Raw genomic sequence first — 14,259 nt, 5'->3', positions numbered from 1 at the left:
TAATATGCGAAAATATAGTCCTTGATTGAAATAAATTCAGATTCCTTTGCCATTTTGGTGTAATTATTCCTTCTTGCAGCTATCTGTGACAACTACGTTGATTTATTCAGTGTTTTTGAGATGGATAATTTTTGGAAGACTTTACTCAAAGTTCTTTGATTTTATTTATAATTGTTTGTCCAACATTTCCTATATAGGTATTGTAACACGGCGATGGCTTGTAATATAATTCACATAGCATAATATTCAGGAACATAAAACCATAACACTAAAGCTATCATCATATAAATCTGTGTAATATTATAATCGTCAATAAAGACTGGCGTTTGTTTATGAAGTATCCGATTTTGCGAACCAGAGCTTGCTAGTTATTTCTGTGTTGGTGTCAAAACGACACTGCTCTAAAAATGTCTGTGCTGTAAGCAGGGGAGCTTCAGGAGTAGGTGTTGGCTGGGCGCTGGCTGTGGTGAGGGGAAGCGGGGGCAGGTTGGTCTGCGCCCACGCTTCGCCCGCCGCACCATGCCGCCCGCCTACCGCCAGTCAGCAACTGCGACTCGTGTTGGCTGAACATCCGTAGGGCCATCTTCTTTATCTTGCGCTAGGTGAGTTCTGTGATATTATACTAACTAATTGAGTGAATAAGTGAAGTGCTATATAATAGTGGCATGACTTAGTGCTGGATTTTTTTTTGATAAAGAAAGTGCTGTAACTGTATTTTGTAACTAATTTTTCGGACGTCACAGATATATTTAGCTGTAACGTGATGAAGTGGATCCAGATTCGGGATTTATCAATGAATATAACCTAATTGAATTTATAGTATGAATATATCATTAGTCTTAAATCTTAAAAGTTTAGTATATCAATACGCGTTGGATGAATGAAAATATTTAATAATTTTGTTTATTATCAATTAAAAAATAACAATTATCTGTTTCAAATCGTATGAAACTTTTGAATAGATGAAAAAAGTTTTGATTAATTAAATAGCAGTAAAAAGTTTTTGTTATACATAAGTTTAATTCGATTTCTAAATTAACACGTCCAAACAGCTGTGCGTCCGAAAAGTTTGTAACGTAAGTCGGGTGGCCGGCGACCAAATTAGGATGCGCAAGAGTGCAAGGCAACCTATTTCAGTCGCGTCCGAAATATTCCGATGACCTACGAGTTTACCCGAGCAACACGCCTACGGATATTATTTAAAAGAATCCTAGATGTGTTAAATAAAAATATCTTTCCCGGTCATAATTAGGTCAAGATTTGCAAACTTACATATTTCGGATTTATTTTTAGCTTTAAAGTAATGACCAAAGAAAGAGTTATTGGAGGAAATATCAAATATCATTGGCGTCAGGTATTTGGCGATGATCCAAAAAGTTTCAAGTAACATATGTATGTGACGTTTATGTGAGATAATTTGAGCACGAAATAACTATTCCAGAGGAATGGCTTTTTTAAAATAGCACTTTAAATTGTGATGAAATTAACTTTATAAATAAGGCGTAAATATAAAGATTTGTTTTGTGGAAGACACACTCCTTTCTTTGATACCTCTTTTCATTAAGATTTTGATAGCATAAATATTTATCAGAATCTTTGAAAAATACTTGATGACCTTGAAAATTTCTTGATTTTTCAGGACCACTAAAGGACAGTTACACAAAATGGCGGATGACGAAGTGAGGTATGAAAATCAATTTACTTTATTTTAATTTTTACTTTTTGAAATAATTTGACATTTAAGTAATAAATACAGGTAATATTTTATTATGTCAAAATTTTATTTCATCTATTGAATCTTGGAAATTAAATGAATATTTTTTTTCATTCTACCCGCTCATCTCCTGCCGTCCTACTTGGGATTTCATCGTGTTTTCTGATGACAACTACAGTATTGAGTCCTATATCTTCTCGAGACTCAGGTAATTATCTAACCTAATTAACATTCACCTAATATACAAAAAAGATGAAGTTACATATCTATATATTTATTTTATGTAAAAAATAAACTTCATGACTATGCACAGAAATTTGAGTACCTTTTGTGTACCTTTTGTGTACCTTTTTTGAATTATACATTAATGATGAACAAACCACAGTTTTTACAGAGCTAAATAAACATTCTATATGTAGAGTAAAGTAAGTTTTGGTTCCGTTGTAAGGCTCCGAAATAATGGCTTTTACTAGTTAATTTAATATCTTATTACAATTTTAACTATAACGATCTCAATGCACATCACACGAGGCTTACACAATATATGTACTTATTTATTAAACTGTTAAATATCTCTTTTTAAAAAGTAAATATTTATTCAAAGTAAATTTATAACAAAATGAAATGAAAAAATATTTTATGTTATAATAATTAATCAACGCAGTCCTTATAATAATATTAGAAATGCTTTTTAAATAAATTAATTCAAATTGAAAATTTAATGAAATTTTAATGTCTAGTCCAACGAATATTTTGTTTTTATTTAATATATTTGTTATGGAGTTTTTCGGTGTTTTAAATTAATTTGTTCATCGGTTACTTTTTTATTACGTTTGTTATATTTGAATGAGTCACAATTTCGTGTTAATCGAAGACCGAATTATAGTGTCGTTTGCATTAATATTTTATATATATTTATTGATATTCATATTAAAAGCATTTTAATATCTTATAAGGATTGTCATGTATTAATATCAGCTAAGTCACTATCTCACGCAGCACTGCCAGAGCAAAACAAGCGTAATATTCGTATACCTAATAAATAATCATTACAGAAAATAGATTCTGAGATATTAATTATTTTGCAAATGCTTCAGTCTAAACACAGATTAATAGAACCGTTAGTAAACAAGCAAAAAACTAATAAATTCTTTTCCTTTTACAGAAAAAGCGTCTCGAGGAGGTAAAGTGAAGGAGAACACGAATAAAGAAGAAATACTATAAATAATAATAGAAACACAAACAAAATACATATAACATTAAAATATAAAAACACGATTAATAAGAATTTAGAATTTAAATATTTCATCGTACGATATAGTAGATTAACAAAATATTAAATTCCAAAAAACTATTTTTACGATACGATACGGTGCCATACCTACTGAGATTATTTATACATATATTTTTAATCACTTTGTTATTTTCGTAGTCTCATAAAGGATATAGGATATAACACTCAACGGGATCCACAATATAGTGAAACATTTTTGATTAATTTATTAACATTTACAAAACTGACTCATTACATATCAAAATGATTATTACACGAACTATCTCCAGGCGAAGAAGGCCAAACAGGCCGAGATCGACCGCAAGCGCGCTGAGGTGCGCAAGCGCATGGAGGAAGCCTCCAAGGCCAAGAAGGCAAAGAAAGGTTTCATGACTCCTGAGAGAAAGAAGAAACTTAGGGTAAGTAATTTTTTAATAATTTTTAATATTAACAGGGATATTTTTTGGAATATACATGCATATAAAAAATTATTACAACAGTTGCTCCTGCGTAAAAAAGCAGCTGAGGAATTGAAGAAAGAACAGGAACGCAAAGCCGCTGAGAGGAGGCGTATCATTGAGGAGAGGTGCGGTAAACCCAAGAACGTTGACGATGCTAACGAAGGTAAATACTGTAGATGTTTGCATATAGATTTTGTGAACTCGCCCCATCACATCGAATCTGCGATGTAAATAGGATCCTTATACACTGTACAAGAAGGCGATTAACGGAGACTTGTAATTGCCACACATTTACCCTGTAATATAATTATTCGCATTGTAGATGCTCTTTCGAGGGTTTGCAAAGAATATCACACCCGCATCGGCAAGCTTGAAGATGAAAAGTTTGATCTGGAATACATCGTTAAAAGAAAAGATATGGAGGTAGTTAAATGAGCCTCGCCGGGGACCCTCTTTCTTGACAAACTTACAAAACTTACAAATCTTTTTCATTTAACGCTGCTAAGTGACGTGTTGTTTCTCCTTCGATTTTTTAACATCGGATTATAAGATCCCTTGCTGATCCTTCTGTTAAGTCTTTCTTTTAAAACGTAGGCAATGAACATTTCGTGCCAATTACTGCCTTACTTTATAAACTTTCTATTTTGTCTTTTACTTACATTATTTATATCATCGCTCTTCTACTGATACTGAGGGAAAGGTTACGGTAGTATTAATAGCGGAGTAACTGGTGGTTGATGTTATAGCGGCTCTCACGAGCATCATTACCGGTTATCATCAGCGTATCGCGAAACTCGAAGAGGAGAAGTACGATCACGAGATGGAAGTTGCCCGCAGAGCATTTGAGGTCTGATCTGCTTTGGACAATAGGCAATTTATGCTACGCTCTGCGTTTTAGTAGTTCATGCCGACAATGTGACTAGAAAATACTGTTTTGTTTTTGCAGCGAACTTATAATGTATAAATTAGGAAGCTAAGAGGATTTAATAATTTTGACTAATTTGGATAACAAATATAGATTTGAATTCGCTGAAATAACATCGTTCCGTTCTATACATTGATGTAGAAAAGTCGCCCTAATTTAGTTAACAGTTAAATAATATTATTGCAAATAGTCCATCAGATGCCCATTTATATTTCTCATGTAGCTTCGCTTGCGCTTCCATATTCAGACGTATAGGACCAGGACCTACACTCACGAAATCTAAAAGGAAAAACCAGATATTTTCAAAATTTTATTTTACTTTAAAATATGATTGTTTTTCTTTAGCGGAACTGCAGACGATATGTCAAATGTACTGGCATAGGATATACAACCTTGAGGGGGATAAATTTGAACTAGAACGAGCAATCGAAATTAAGAAAATGGAGGTAAACTGCATTTTAGGATTGGGAATGCATATGACGTGATATGAGTTGATATTGATTTAGTTTTCTTACGACTTTGACATGATAGTTTTACGGCTCACCGCACACATGCACACGTCGCTCCGTCGACAATCGCAGGTCACTTACACAGATGCCCATGCTCATTGTGCCGGCTAAATAATCTATCTTTCCTTTTTCTATAGAAAAGCTCAAGAGTATAATACAGGAGTATTATGACCGCATGTATGTGTGTGAGGGCCAGAAGTGGGATTTGGAACACGAAGTCAGGAAAAGAGATTATGAGGTATTGACCAATACTTTATGACCATTGTGAATATCACAGTCATGGATAATGTAATAAACGTGCGCGTGTGACAATTCGTTTTTACACATTGATATAATGCTTTGTAAGTTTTCGGTTGTTTTGCTGTTGGATTGTAAATAACGGTCGAGGCGCGGGTTAGTGGTGTACTCGGAGATCAGGTGTGTACCTGGTCATTTAAAAAGAGGGTTGTCGCGGGGACTCCTCACGGCTTGGGTTTGCCAGCCATGGTAAGGGGAGAGGTGCAAAATCGATCCCTGCCGCCTCCCGGGGCGGCTTCATCCGACAATGAGCTTACACGATTAACTACACTAACGCCTTTTAAAGTCATTGGCGTAGTGAACACTGCAGTCATTCATTATTTACGGGTAACGCTAATATTGCATGTCGCATAACATTTATCAAGTCTTCATTGATTCATGAAATCTAGTAAATACTTCGATAAGAGAACATTTATTTTCGGAAAGTATAGTGATAACAATATAATGATTTTCAATATTATCGGATAAATTTAATTATTTCGGTGGTTATAATTTTGCTGTTGCATGACCTACAACAATATTAATGAGTAACAAAGAGCTTCAGATCCTAATTAATGTATTCCCGATAGTATGGCACTTTAATTATTTTATACTGCTGGAAGCTGGAGCCTTAATCGAGTACCTGCCAACCGTCTCTGCATTTGACCGTTTAACGCTTCATGTGTGGTGGCGAGCTTAGTGGCCCTACTGAATTTTCTCTTTTTATGACAAGTAGTAGTAGATTACCGTTAATAAATTGGAACTATGGATCAGTTCCTTTATTAGCACACGCAAGTGCATGTAAGTGTAAGTGAAACTTCTTGTTCCAAATCTCCAACATTTCATGTATGTCGTGTCACTACGCGCGATTGGTTTGGGTGTTCGGTTGTTAAGATATATGTGACCATTTGTGGGACCCGTATGCAATTGTTGGTCAGCGAGTGTTAATAGAATTGAAAGTGCCATGCTGTGGTTTATGATATCCCTTCCTTTCCTAGCGATTCTGTAAAGTTGGTGCTCTCAATTAGATACATATTCGTAATATTTTTGAGTCATGGTGTTCACATTCAATTCAAAATACAAAATCACCGAACATTTATACTCACATTTTAAGGTTGATCGATTTTGCACCGTCAAAATGCAACACACACTTGCGACAAACGTAATTAGTATATTGATGTGTGAATTTATGTATTACAATATGTACATTAAAGTAAACGAATATACGTAGCGCTCAATATATTACTGCTTTGATATTAAGTATTATCAAAACACTATATTTATACAGACTATTAAGATTGGTTCATAGATAACGACTGTTCATTGAAGTTAATGTTGCATTTTTTTTTAATTTTGTTTTCAATTCCCCGTGAATCATCACATTCAAAGATGTGAAATATTGCAGCGCTATTCTTATTTGCACATGTATTATATTTCGCACATGTGGTTGGTAGTTTATTATATTAGGCGACAGGTGCTGTAGATGACCAGTTACCACATCGCACATTGTAGGTTATGCACGTAATAAAGCAGATGGAAACAGGAGTAAGATACATTTTAGGTGAAGAGCACAGGCATACAACAAATTGGGTTCAATATCATATATATATGTTATTGATGTATATACTTACATTGTAAAACTGTTCTACAGCTCGCAAATAACACTGCCTAATCTACGCTCAGCTCTCTACCTATCTTATTCTGTGCTATTATCATAATAATTTTATTCTTTTGTTGTTTTTTCTCTTTCAATACCACTGCTTTAATTGTTTGTTTCTTGTTTATTTTAAGTCAACTGCATGTTAGTTTTGCTTCTAGTCTTTATTTGCTTTCAAGTGTTATCCTCTCAATCTATGGAAACCTATTTTCATATATTTTGACTATGATTTATTGGACTATTTTCATATTAGTTTTAAACTTGTCTAGTTTTCTTTAATACTTTTCCCTTACATATTACTGTATTTGTTTAAATTTTTTATTTTTCCTCGTTCACATCTACTTCCCATACATCAATTTAGATGTTCTGTATGTATTATTGTATTTTAAAATATATTTCTTATATAATGTTAATAAACTTATTCCAAATTATCAGATCGCAGACCTGAACTCTCAAGTAAATGACCTCAGAGGCAAGTTGTAAGTATCCATTTATTTATATATATTTGAATATTCTCACTTTGATAGAAGCTATTAAAAATATATTAATGATATGCAATGATAAACGAATGCTGATTTTTATGAATTTGAGTAAAAAGTGAATATAGTGTTTAGCTTAGGATAAAATAACGAAAATGACCGTAGTATGTTATGATATGTAATCTTTATGATCTTGAATATAATTTATATATTTAGTTATGCAAAATAAGGCAAAATCGGAAAAGGGATACCAATTGAATGATGACTTTCCTATCCCACATTTATTATTAACTATTCAGACGATTCAATAGAATTCTTGGGAAGTAATGAAATGTCGGGGACCAATTCCTATTGATTTCAAAATATTATTTTTGAAATAATTTTGCATTATTATCGGGTTCCGCGAAGTTTTTGTGTATACAGGTAATATTAATAAGAAAAGCTCTCATGCTGAAAAAAATTATTGATTGATAGTCATTCCATCTTTTTAATAAAGATATATTAAAGGTTGATATATGAAGGCTTCATAGGTTTGACACGCTTCCTCGTAAGCTTCTCAAAATGCATCATATAAACATATCAATATTTATATGTCTTTATAACCATTATTTAATTCCTATTTATGATATCAGCGTTAAACCAACACTGAAGAAGGTGTCCAAGTACGAGAACAAATTCGCTAAGCTTCAGAAGAAGGCCGCTGAGTTCAATTTCCGTAACCAATTGAAGGTCGTCAAAAAGAAGGAATTCACCCTTGAAGAAGAAGACAAAGAGGTAATTTTTATATTTATTTCATTTAATTATTACTATTTTAATGAATTAATAAGATCTATTTTTATAATTTGATTATCATCAATATTTTCTGTTCTTAATATTTTTTTTAGCTTATTAACATATTTTTTCTCTTATTCGTTCTATTATTATTTCATGTTATATATAGGTTTTAATTTTAATTTTAGTATGTATGAAATTCTTCATTTTCAACTGTTACATATACTTAGGTACTAGATAGATACTAACCTTCTTTCCTTTAATCTGAATGACAACAGATGATAGAGTTTAGTTTAAAATGTAGAGATTTCATAGAATCTAAGAATAGTTAAAACAATGAAATACAACTGTTGATCCTATCCAACAGGCCAAGAAGGCAGAGAAAGCTGATTGGGCTATCGGAAAGAAGTGATTTTAGCGTCATTACCTTCTACCCATTTTCCATCATATCCCGGATAAATTGTTTAATTTTAATTATCAATATATTTTAATAAACTATTTGTAATTATTTTGGTAGTTGTTTATAATCCCATGAATCCAATATTCAGGGAGACGAGGTGAGACAATTTATGAGCGCGTATATAAGCTTCCCTTTGTATCTTGTGTTTGAATTGGAACTCCAAAGCTTTAGCGGACAACTTTAATATCAAACAATCACAGCTTCGCATATTGACCTGACTTTGCATTCGCTCAGGATTCTTGTCCTTGCTAATCTTGTCACATCTTTTACTAACAACATTATATATCACATTGATTAATTATTTATTACAGCAATAAGTAACATTCACATTTTCTTAGGATACTTTTGTGTAATTTGATATTTCTTAACAGGACGTTCAACGTGTTTTTAGGCGAAATATATTTAAAAGTCCATAATATTTACAGGCCCCTGCTCCCGCGAAGGTAACACGACAGTAAAAGTAAAAAGTTTTATTTAGAGACACGAGTAGCATGTTAGCACAGCTTAGATCAAACCATTCGTAATGGTAATTGGCTGTTTGATATTCATATATTTGAGATAATATTGACAATATCGTCTATGATTGTCAAGTTTCTGAATTATCTTTGGAGCGTGTGAAAAACGCACTTAATGAGTTTTCTTAAATTGGAGTGTACTGAAGTCTATCGTGTGTCGATATGATATTTTTTCAAAATTTCTTGTACATATCGTTGTCTTTATTTGTTAACTATTTGAATATATCAGCTATACATGTTTCTATATATAGCTTTAATTAACAAAGCTAATATAGAAACAATTGTTCAGATGGTTAACAGTATCTCTGGTTACCTACTTCAAAAGTATGCTTACTATTTGGATTGGTATAGGCTTTTCCCAAACAGCGTCTCCACGCTTAATGCATCTCAAACGATGTATGGATTTATTACTTCATTCGTTAATTTTATTGGCTGTATTCTTCTATCTATTTCTAAACATCTTGTAAACCTTCAAAGGTATCTCCGTTTTGTCTTATGAAAGCACTGAGACAAACTTCTTTTTTGATCATGAAACAAGTGATTAAGAAAAATTATGTTTTTATTTTTCTTCACGTTTAATTCATTGTTACGATATGTATATTATATTTTGTTATACGTAATTTTACCTTTTTAATATCACGTCCCATAAGGCGAATGCACAAAGCACTATAGAATAGAATAACTGAAATATTGCAGTGATTATTTAAGTTTAGAAGTGAAAACAAATTATAACTAGTTAAATGACTTATTTATATTATAAATTTTATATACTAAAAATGTTTTGTAACATTTTCATTTGAACATTGGGTTGTATAATTTAATATATTTTTTAATAAAGTTGTTTTTAATTTAAGAGATACCGATTTTACAACTGCGCGTTCCATCTTACGTGGCTATATAAAACCGAAAATGTTTATTTAACTCCACGTTTTTCTCAAACTGTAATATGATTTATAATTAGTTTTCACTATTTATAGTTCAGGCACATAAAAAGTGTCGCACTCAGTTGTACAAAAAACATATACCTTGTATAATACTTTTCTTTTTTATTCTTATGTATTCGGGTTGTCGTGCAACTTATTGTGATGCGGCTTAAATAGTTAAGTTTTTGTACATAAAGTCTTCTGATTTTTGTAAACAGCCAAGTTGTGTTTTTACACTATTTATGCAACAAATAAAACACAATAAGGCTGTGTACATTGAAAGTTTGACGTGTTATTGATGCGTGTACGACGGTGTAAATTATTTCGTTGACAGCGTGTATTTGAATTTGATTGAATAGTTTGTTGCTGTCAATGAACTTGTAGATATGAATCTTGTCTCACTGGTGTTTTGTTTCCACAGAAAAAACCAGACTGGTCCAAGGGCAAGCCAGGCGATCAGAAGGTAAAGGAGGAGGAGGTTGAGGCATGAAGTGTTTCCCCAAAAACAAAAAAAAACTATTTGTGACGTAATATCTCGACTTGAAGTCACACTTGATCGTATCTCCCCTTTTTGGAGAATCCCTGATCATATTCCTCCATTACATTGAAACACCTCTGATACCAAAACAAATATAATTATTTATTAAAATAATGTTTTGTAAGTTAATAATACTTTAATAAATTTAAATTCTGTATTAAATTACATGTGATTACATCATTTGCCTTGTGTACCTTTAATTATCCTGCACAATTATCCTCACTCATATTTGTTGTTTGAAGGGTTGTAATTTAATGATGTCGTTAATAGAATGAAACTACATTTATCATGAAAATACCTTTGTGTCTTCCTATTTTATAACATCAAACAATATATTTATATATTTTATATAAGAGGACATCTCCTTTGAATAGTCTTACACAAAAAATCTTTATATTTGATTTAATGCATCTATTTTTATTTAAAAAAATCGTAATATTCATTATTGATAATATATAGATATTAGTTTAAGGAGTGTTTGTGTAGTATTATATGTACAGTTTTTCCCTAAATGTTTGTTCCTCAAAGTATAAGTGACTTCTTTATCGGGATTTTTTACAACCGGTAGGTATAAATAAATTGACCGTAAAAATGTAAGAAACATGGAAAAGTGATGGATAATATAAATTATAATAGTAATCCAAAAGTTTCTTGACTTATACTTTTTAAATACTATATAAAAAAATTTACTATAATCATTATCGGCCTTAATCACTCTACTGCTGGACTGATAGGCCTCTCCCGTAACTCGCCACTTAGCTGGACGCCTCTTCAGCTTTTCATCTCCAATCTCTGCCCGCTACCTATGTAAAAGATAGTCTTGCCTATCTATAGAGCTTCTTACACTATTAACCGGTTTACGATATCCATTTAAGAACCAATCTGCCACCAAAGGCCGTCGGTTCTGCAGCATATGTGGCCTCTTTAACGTTACTTTAACTAGCTAATCCGCTGAGCTAGGCCAGTTGGTTGCCTTAGTTTTGTGGCAGATAAGTTCGCTTTGAATAAGATTTTTTGCAGAAAGTCAATCAATAGCACCCTCTATAGCATTGTTTGCCTGTAAATAAGTGAGACACATATCAAAATTCACAAGTAAGAAAATTGTCTATCGTTGAAACATGTATTTGATACGAAAGTTTGAATTTTTTTTGTCGTTACGTCAGCCTACGGTAAGTTTTATATAAAATACATCAAGCATGACTATTACTACTGATCTACTGAGTTTGCATAACTTTAACCCCATAATAAGTTATGCTTCATTAGTTGGCTATTAGACAATAGTTCTACATGTCACCAGTAAAAACAACAACAAAAATATATACACAACTTTCAATTCACCTTAATTTTATTACACAAAAGACAAATTACAATTTAATTTTGCCACAGCATTAACAGAATCAATAAAAGACTTTGTATAAAACAATAAATCACCAAATTAAACGATACTTTAACATAATGAATATTCATGAATTAAATTGGATACGTCTCTTGAAATTTGAACATTTCATTGTAACAAATTGCTTATTGAACATCCATATTTTAGTGACTCTGTTAATTGAGAATTAAATTTAAAAATATTTTTTTTTTTTCGAAATTGTAGAGATTATAAGATCTGACTAAGCACTTTCATATGCAATAATAAAATATAAATTTGTAACTCTATAAAGCTTCTGCCACTATCTAAAAAGCATTTAAGCGATGGTCTAACATGCCAGGGATATTAATTGTAGTGACATAGAGATTTTTCAACTAAGCTTTGCCGTATTGCCAATTAATGAGTGGTTTCTTGTGCAACAGATGTTTGGCAATCAACATTCTCTCTACATCTGAAGCATCTATAACTTTAAAAATAACAAATAAATTTTTATTATCGATTTCCTTCATTTTTAGTGAGCTAATATTTATCGTAACTTCACAGGAAGGAGAGGCACCTGCGACACCAGCGGCCGAAGGTAATTTTTTAAAATAAATTTCACTATACTTTTTTTTTATTTACATCCCTGAAAAGGAAAAAAAACGGAGACACTTTTTCTCAATTTCTGTTATTATCTTGATTTTTTTATGCCATTCTTCTTCTTCTTCCTGGCAATTTATCCTAGCTTTAGCCAGGGTCTACCTTCCTGCTCAAACTCCTCCACTTTGCACGGTCTTTAGCAATAGCCATTGTAAAACAGTAAAGTAATAATATCCCATAACTAATTGAGAAATGCAACAATAACTGTCACTTTGTTTTGTAATTGGAAATATAACCTTTACAATAGTTCTATAGTAATTGAATGATAATTAATAATTTTTATTTATATGTATTTTTTTCTCTTTCCAGCACCAAAAGGTAAGATGTCAATATTTTATAATATATATCTTAAATACGATGTGATATTCTAATACTATTCTTATTTTTCAGCATGAAAATAATATTTTTCTTGATAGGACATCTCCACGGAACTACATCAAATCTATAAGTTACATGAACTTTATATATTTGTATAAATATAAAATTTTGTTATGTTAATATTTTATAATAAATTATGTTTACATTAATTTTCGTTTGTATTGTATTAGAAGTGGGAGTAGAATAGGTACTTCATATGTGTCACGATCCTTCGTATAAATTTTCAATATTATTAGATCATCTATAAATAGCCAACAATGTTCTCATGACACGTAGATTTTATGTTGTAAATAATAAAAGAGACAAAACTATTTAAGATAAACGAATATATTATATTATGGATAAGTAAGATACAAAAATACATAAAAATAGAATAGTCACACAAACTGACCAAAATTTTTTTGCTTTTTTAATGCTTCATGAAGCATGAAGCTAAAATTTTGTAGCACTTTTTAATATTTATTTTATATGACATGTATTAGAAATTCATCAATTTTTTTTAATTACATAATGATGGATACTTATGAGAAATAATACAAAATCCCAGAGGTTATTCGCGAATTTTAAAGCGCGTATTGATGGAGCTTACGGTTCCTTGGGAAACCAATATTACCAAAGACCATGACATAAAGGTCAATAAGTATTACTATCTCACTAACGAACTCATTAGGAATAAGTTCGTCGTAGTTTTGAGGTAAAAGTCGGAGCGAGAGGTATAACAGTTAAATCTCTCTACAAAGTATTAAAAGGCTTGGACCTATCCAGAACCAACGTAAATTCATTCTTGGAACTTACTTCGAAGGCAGCCCTAGCAGGTTCGTTTCAAATTTGGTTAGGTAGAGAGAGGAGCTTGGACAGTGGAGGCGAGCGTTTAATGCGCGTTAGATAGGGGCCTCTTAAACCTACACCTGGATCGCAAGTCCCTGGCTCCTGTGGAAGCTCCTCTCCCTGCAACGCGATGGACCCGGCACTCGCACGGTGGATCCATGAAATGCTGAGGGGTTTCGTCTTTCACACTCTACAATATTATTCGTCAAAATTGATGTCTCAGTGATTTTATCTTCATTATAATATGTTAAACAAAATGAATGATAATTGTATTCTACTTTCGTTTTTCATCATCATCAGCCTATCAGTGCCCACTACTGAGCAAAGGCCTCTTCTCACATGGAGACGGTTAGAGAATTAATCACTACGCTTGCTCAAGACGGGTTGGCGATTTCAATCTTATAATTTGAAATTATAAGACCAGGTTTCCTCACGATGTTTTCCTTCACCGTCCGTCAGTGGTGTCTAAATACTCTTAGAAAGTACATATGACTCGGAAAGATCACATTGGTACTTGCCAGGTTTCGAACCCAGGTTT

At 32.1% G+C, this 14,259-nt stretch overlaps 1 protein-coding gene across 18 annotated transcripts; it reads left to right on the top strand.

Moving 5' to 3' along the window:
• The first annotated feature begins 481 nt into the window (after window positions 1–481).
• Window positions 482–13,042, top strand: LOC116766206 (troponin I). 18 transcript variants are annotated; one of them, XR_009752919.1, is made up of 12 exons: window positions 503–602; window positions 1,640–1,679; window positions 2,880–2,897; window positions 3,278–3,406; window positions 3,488–3,611; window positions 5,020–5,120; window positions 7,251–7,294; window positions 7,927–8,068; window positions 8,951–8,968; window positions 10,385–10,426; window positions 12,420–12,833; window positions 12,906–13,042. XR_009752919.1 is itself a non-coding variant. In XM_061522923.1 (11 exons), the coding sequence occupies exons 2-11, from the start codon at window positions 1,665–1,667 to the stop codon at window positions 12,468–12,470; spliced, it is 684 nt and encodes a 227-aa protein (XP_061378907.1). In that variant the 5' UTR covers window positions 494–602; window positions 1,640–1,664; the 3' UTR covers window positions 12,471–13,042. The 18 variants fall into 18 exon arrangements, 17 of the variants coding, with proteins under 17 accessions (XP_061378912.1, XP_061378914.1, XP_061378915.1 ...); XM_061522923.1 differs by lacking the exon at window positions 5,020–5,120 and adding an exon at window positions 3,771–3,871 and having other exon boundaries at window positions 494–602; window positions 12,420–13,042; XM_061522925.1 differs by lacking the exon at window positions 5,020–5,120 and adding an exon at window positions 4,719–4,819 and having other exon boundaries at window positions 495–602; window positions 12,420–13,042.
• The last annotated feature ends 1,217 nt before the right edge of the window (window positions 13,043–14,259 follow it).

This window comes from Danaus plexippus, chromosome 15 (assembly GCF_018135715.1).
Source record: "Danaus plexippus chromosome 15, MEX_DaPlex, whole genome shotgun sequence".
Lineage (NCBI taxonomy): Eukaryota > Metazoa > Arthropoda > Insecta > Lepidoptera > Nymphalidae > Danaus > Danaus plexippus.
The sequence above is the reverse complement of the archived record's forward strand: the minus strand, read 5'-3'. Positions and strand labels throughout refer to the sequence as shown.

Coding starts and splice junctions, on each gene's coding strand:
- LOC116766206 (XM_061522923.1), top strand. Junction 3,407..3,487: donor AGAGAAAGAAGAAACTTAGG/GTAAGTAATTTT, acceptor TTATTACAACAG/TTGCTCCTGCGTAAAAAAGC. Junction 3,612..3,770: donor CGTTGACGATGCTAACGAAG/GTAAATACTGTA, acceptor TTCGCATTGTAG/ATGCTCTTTCGAGGGTTTGC.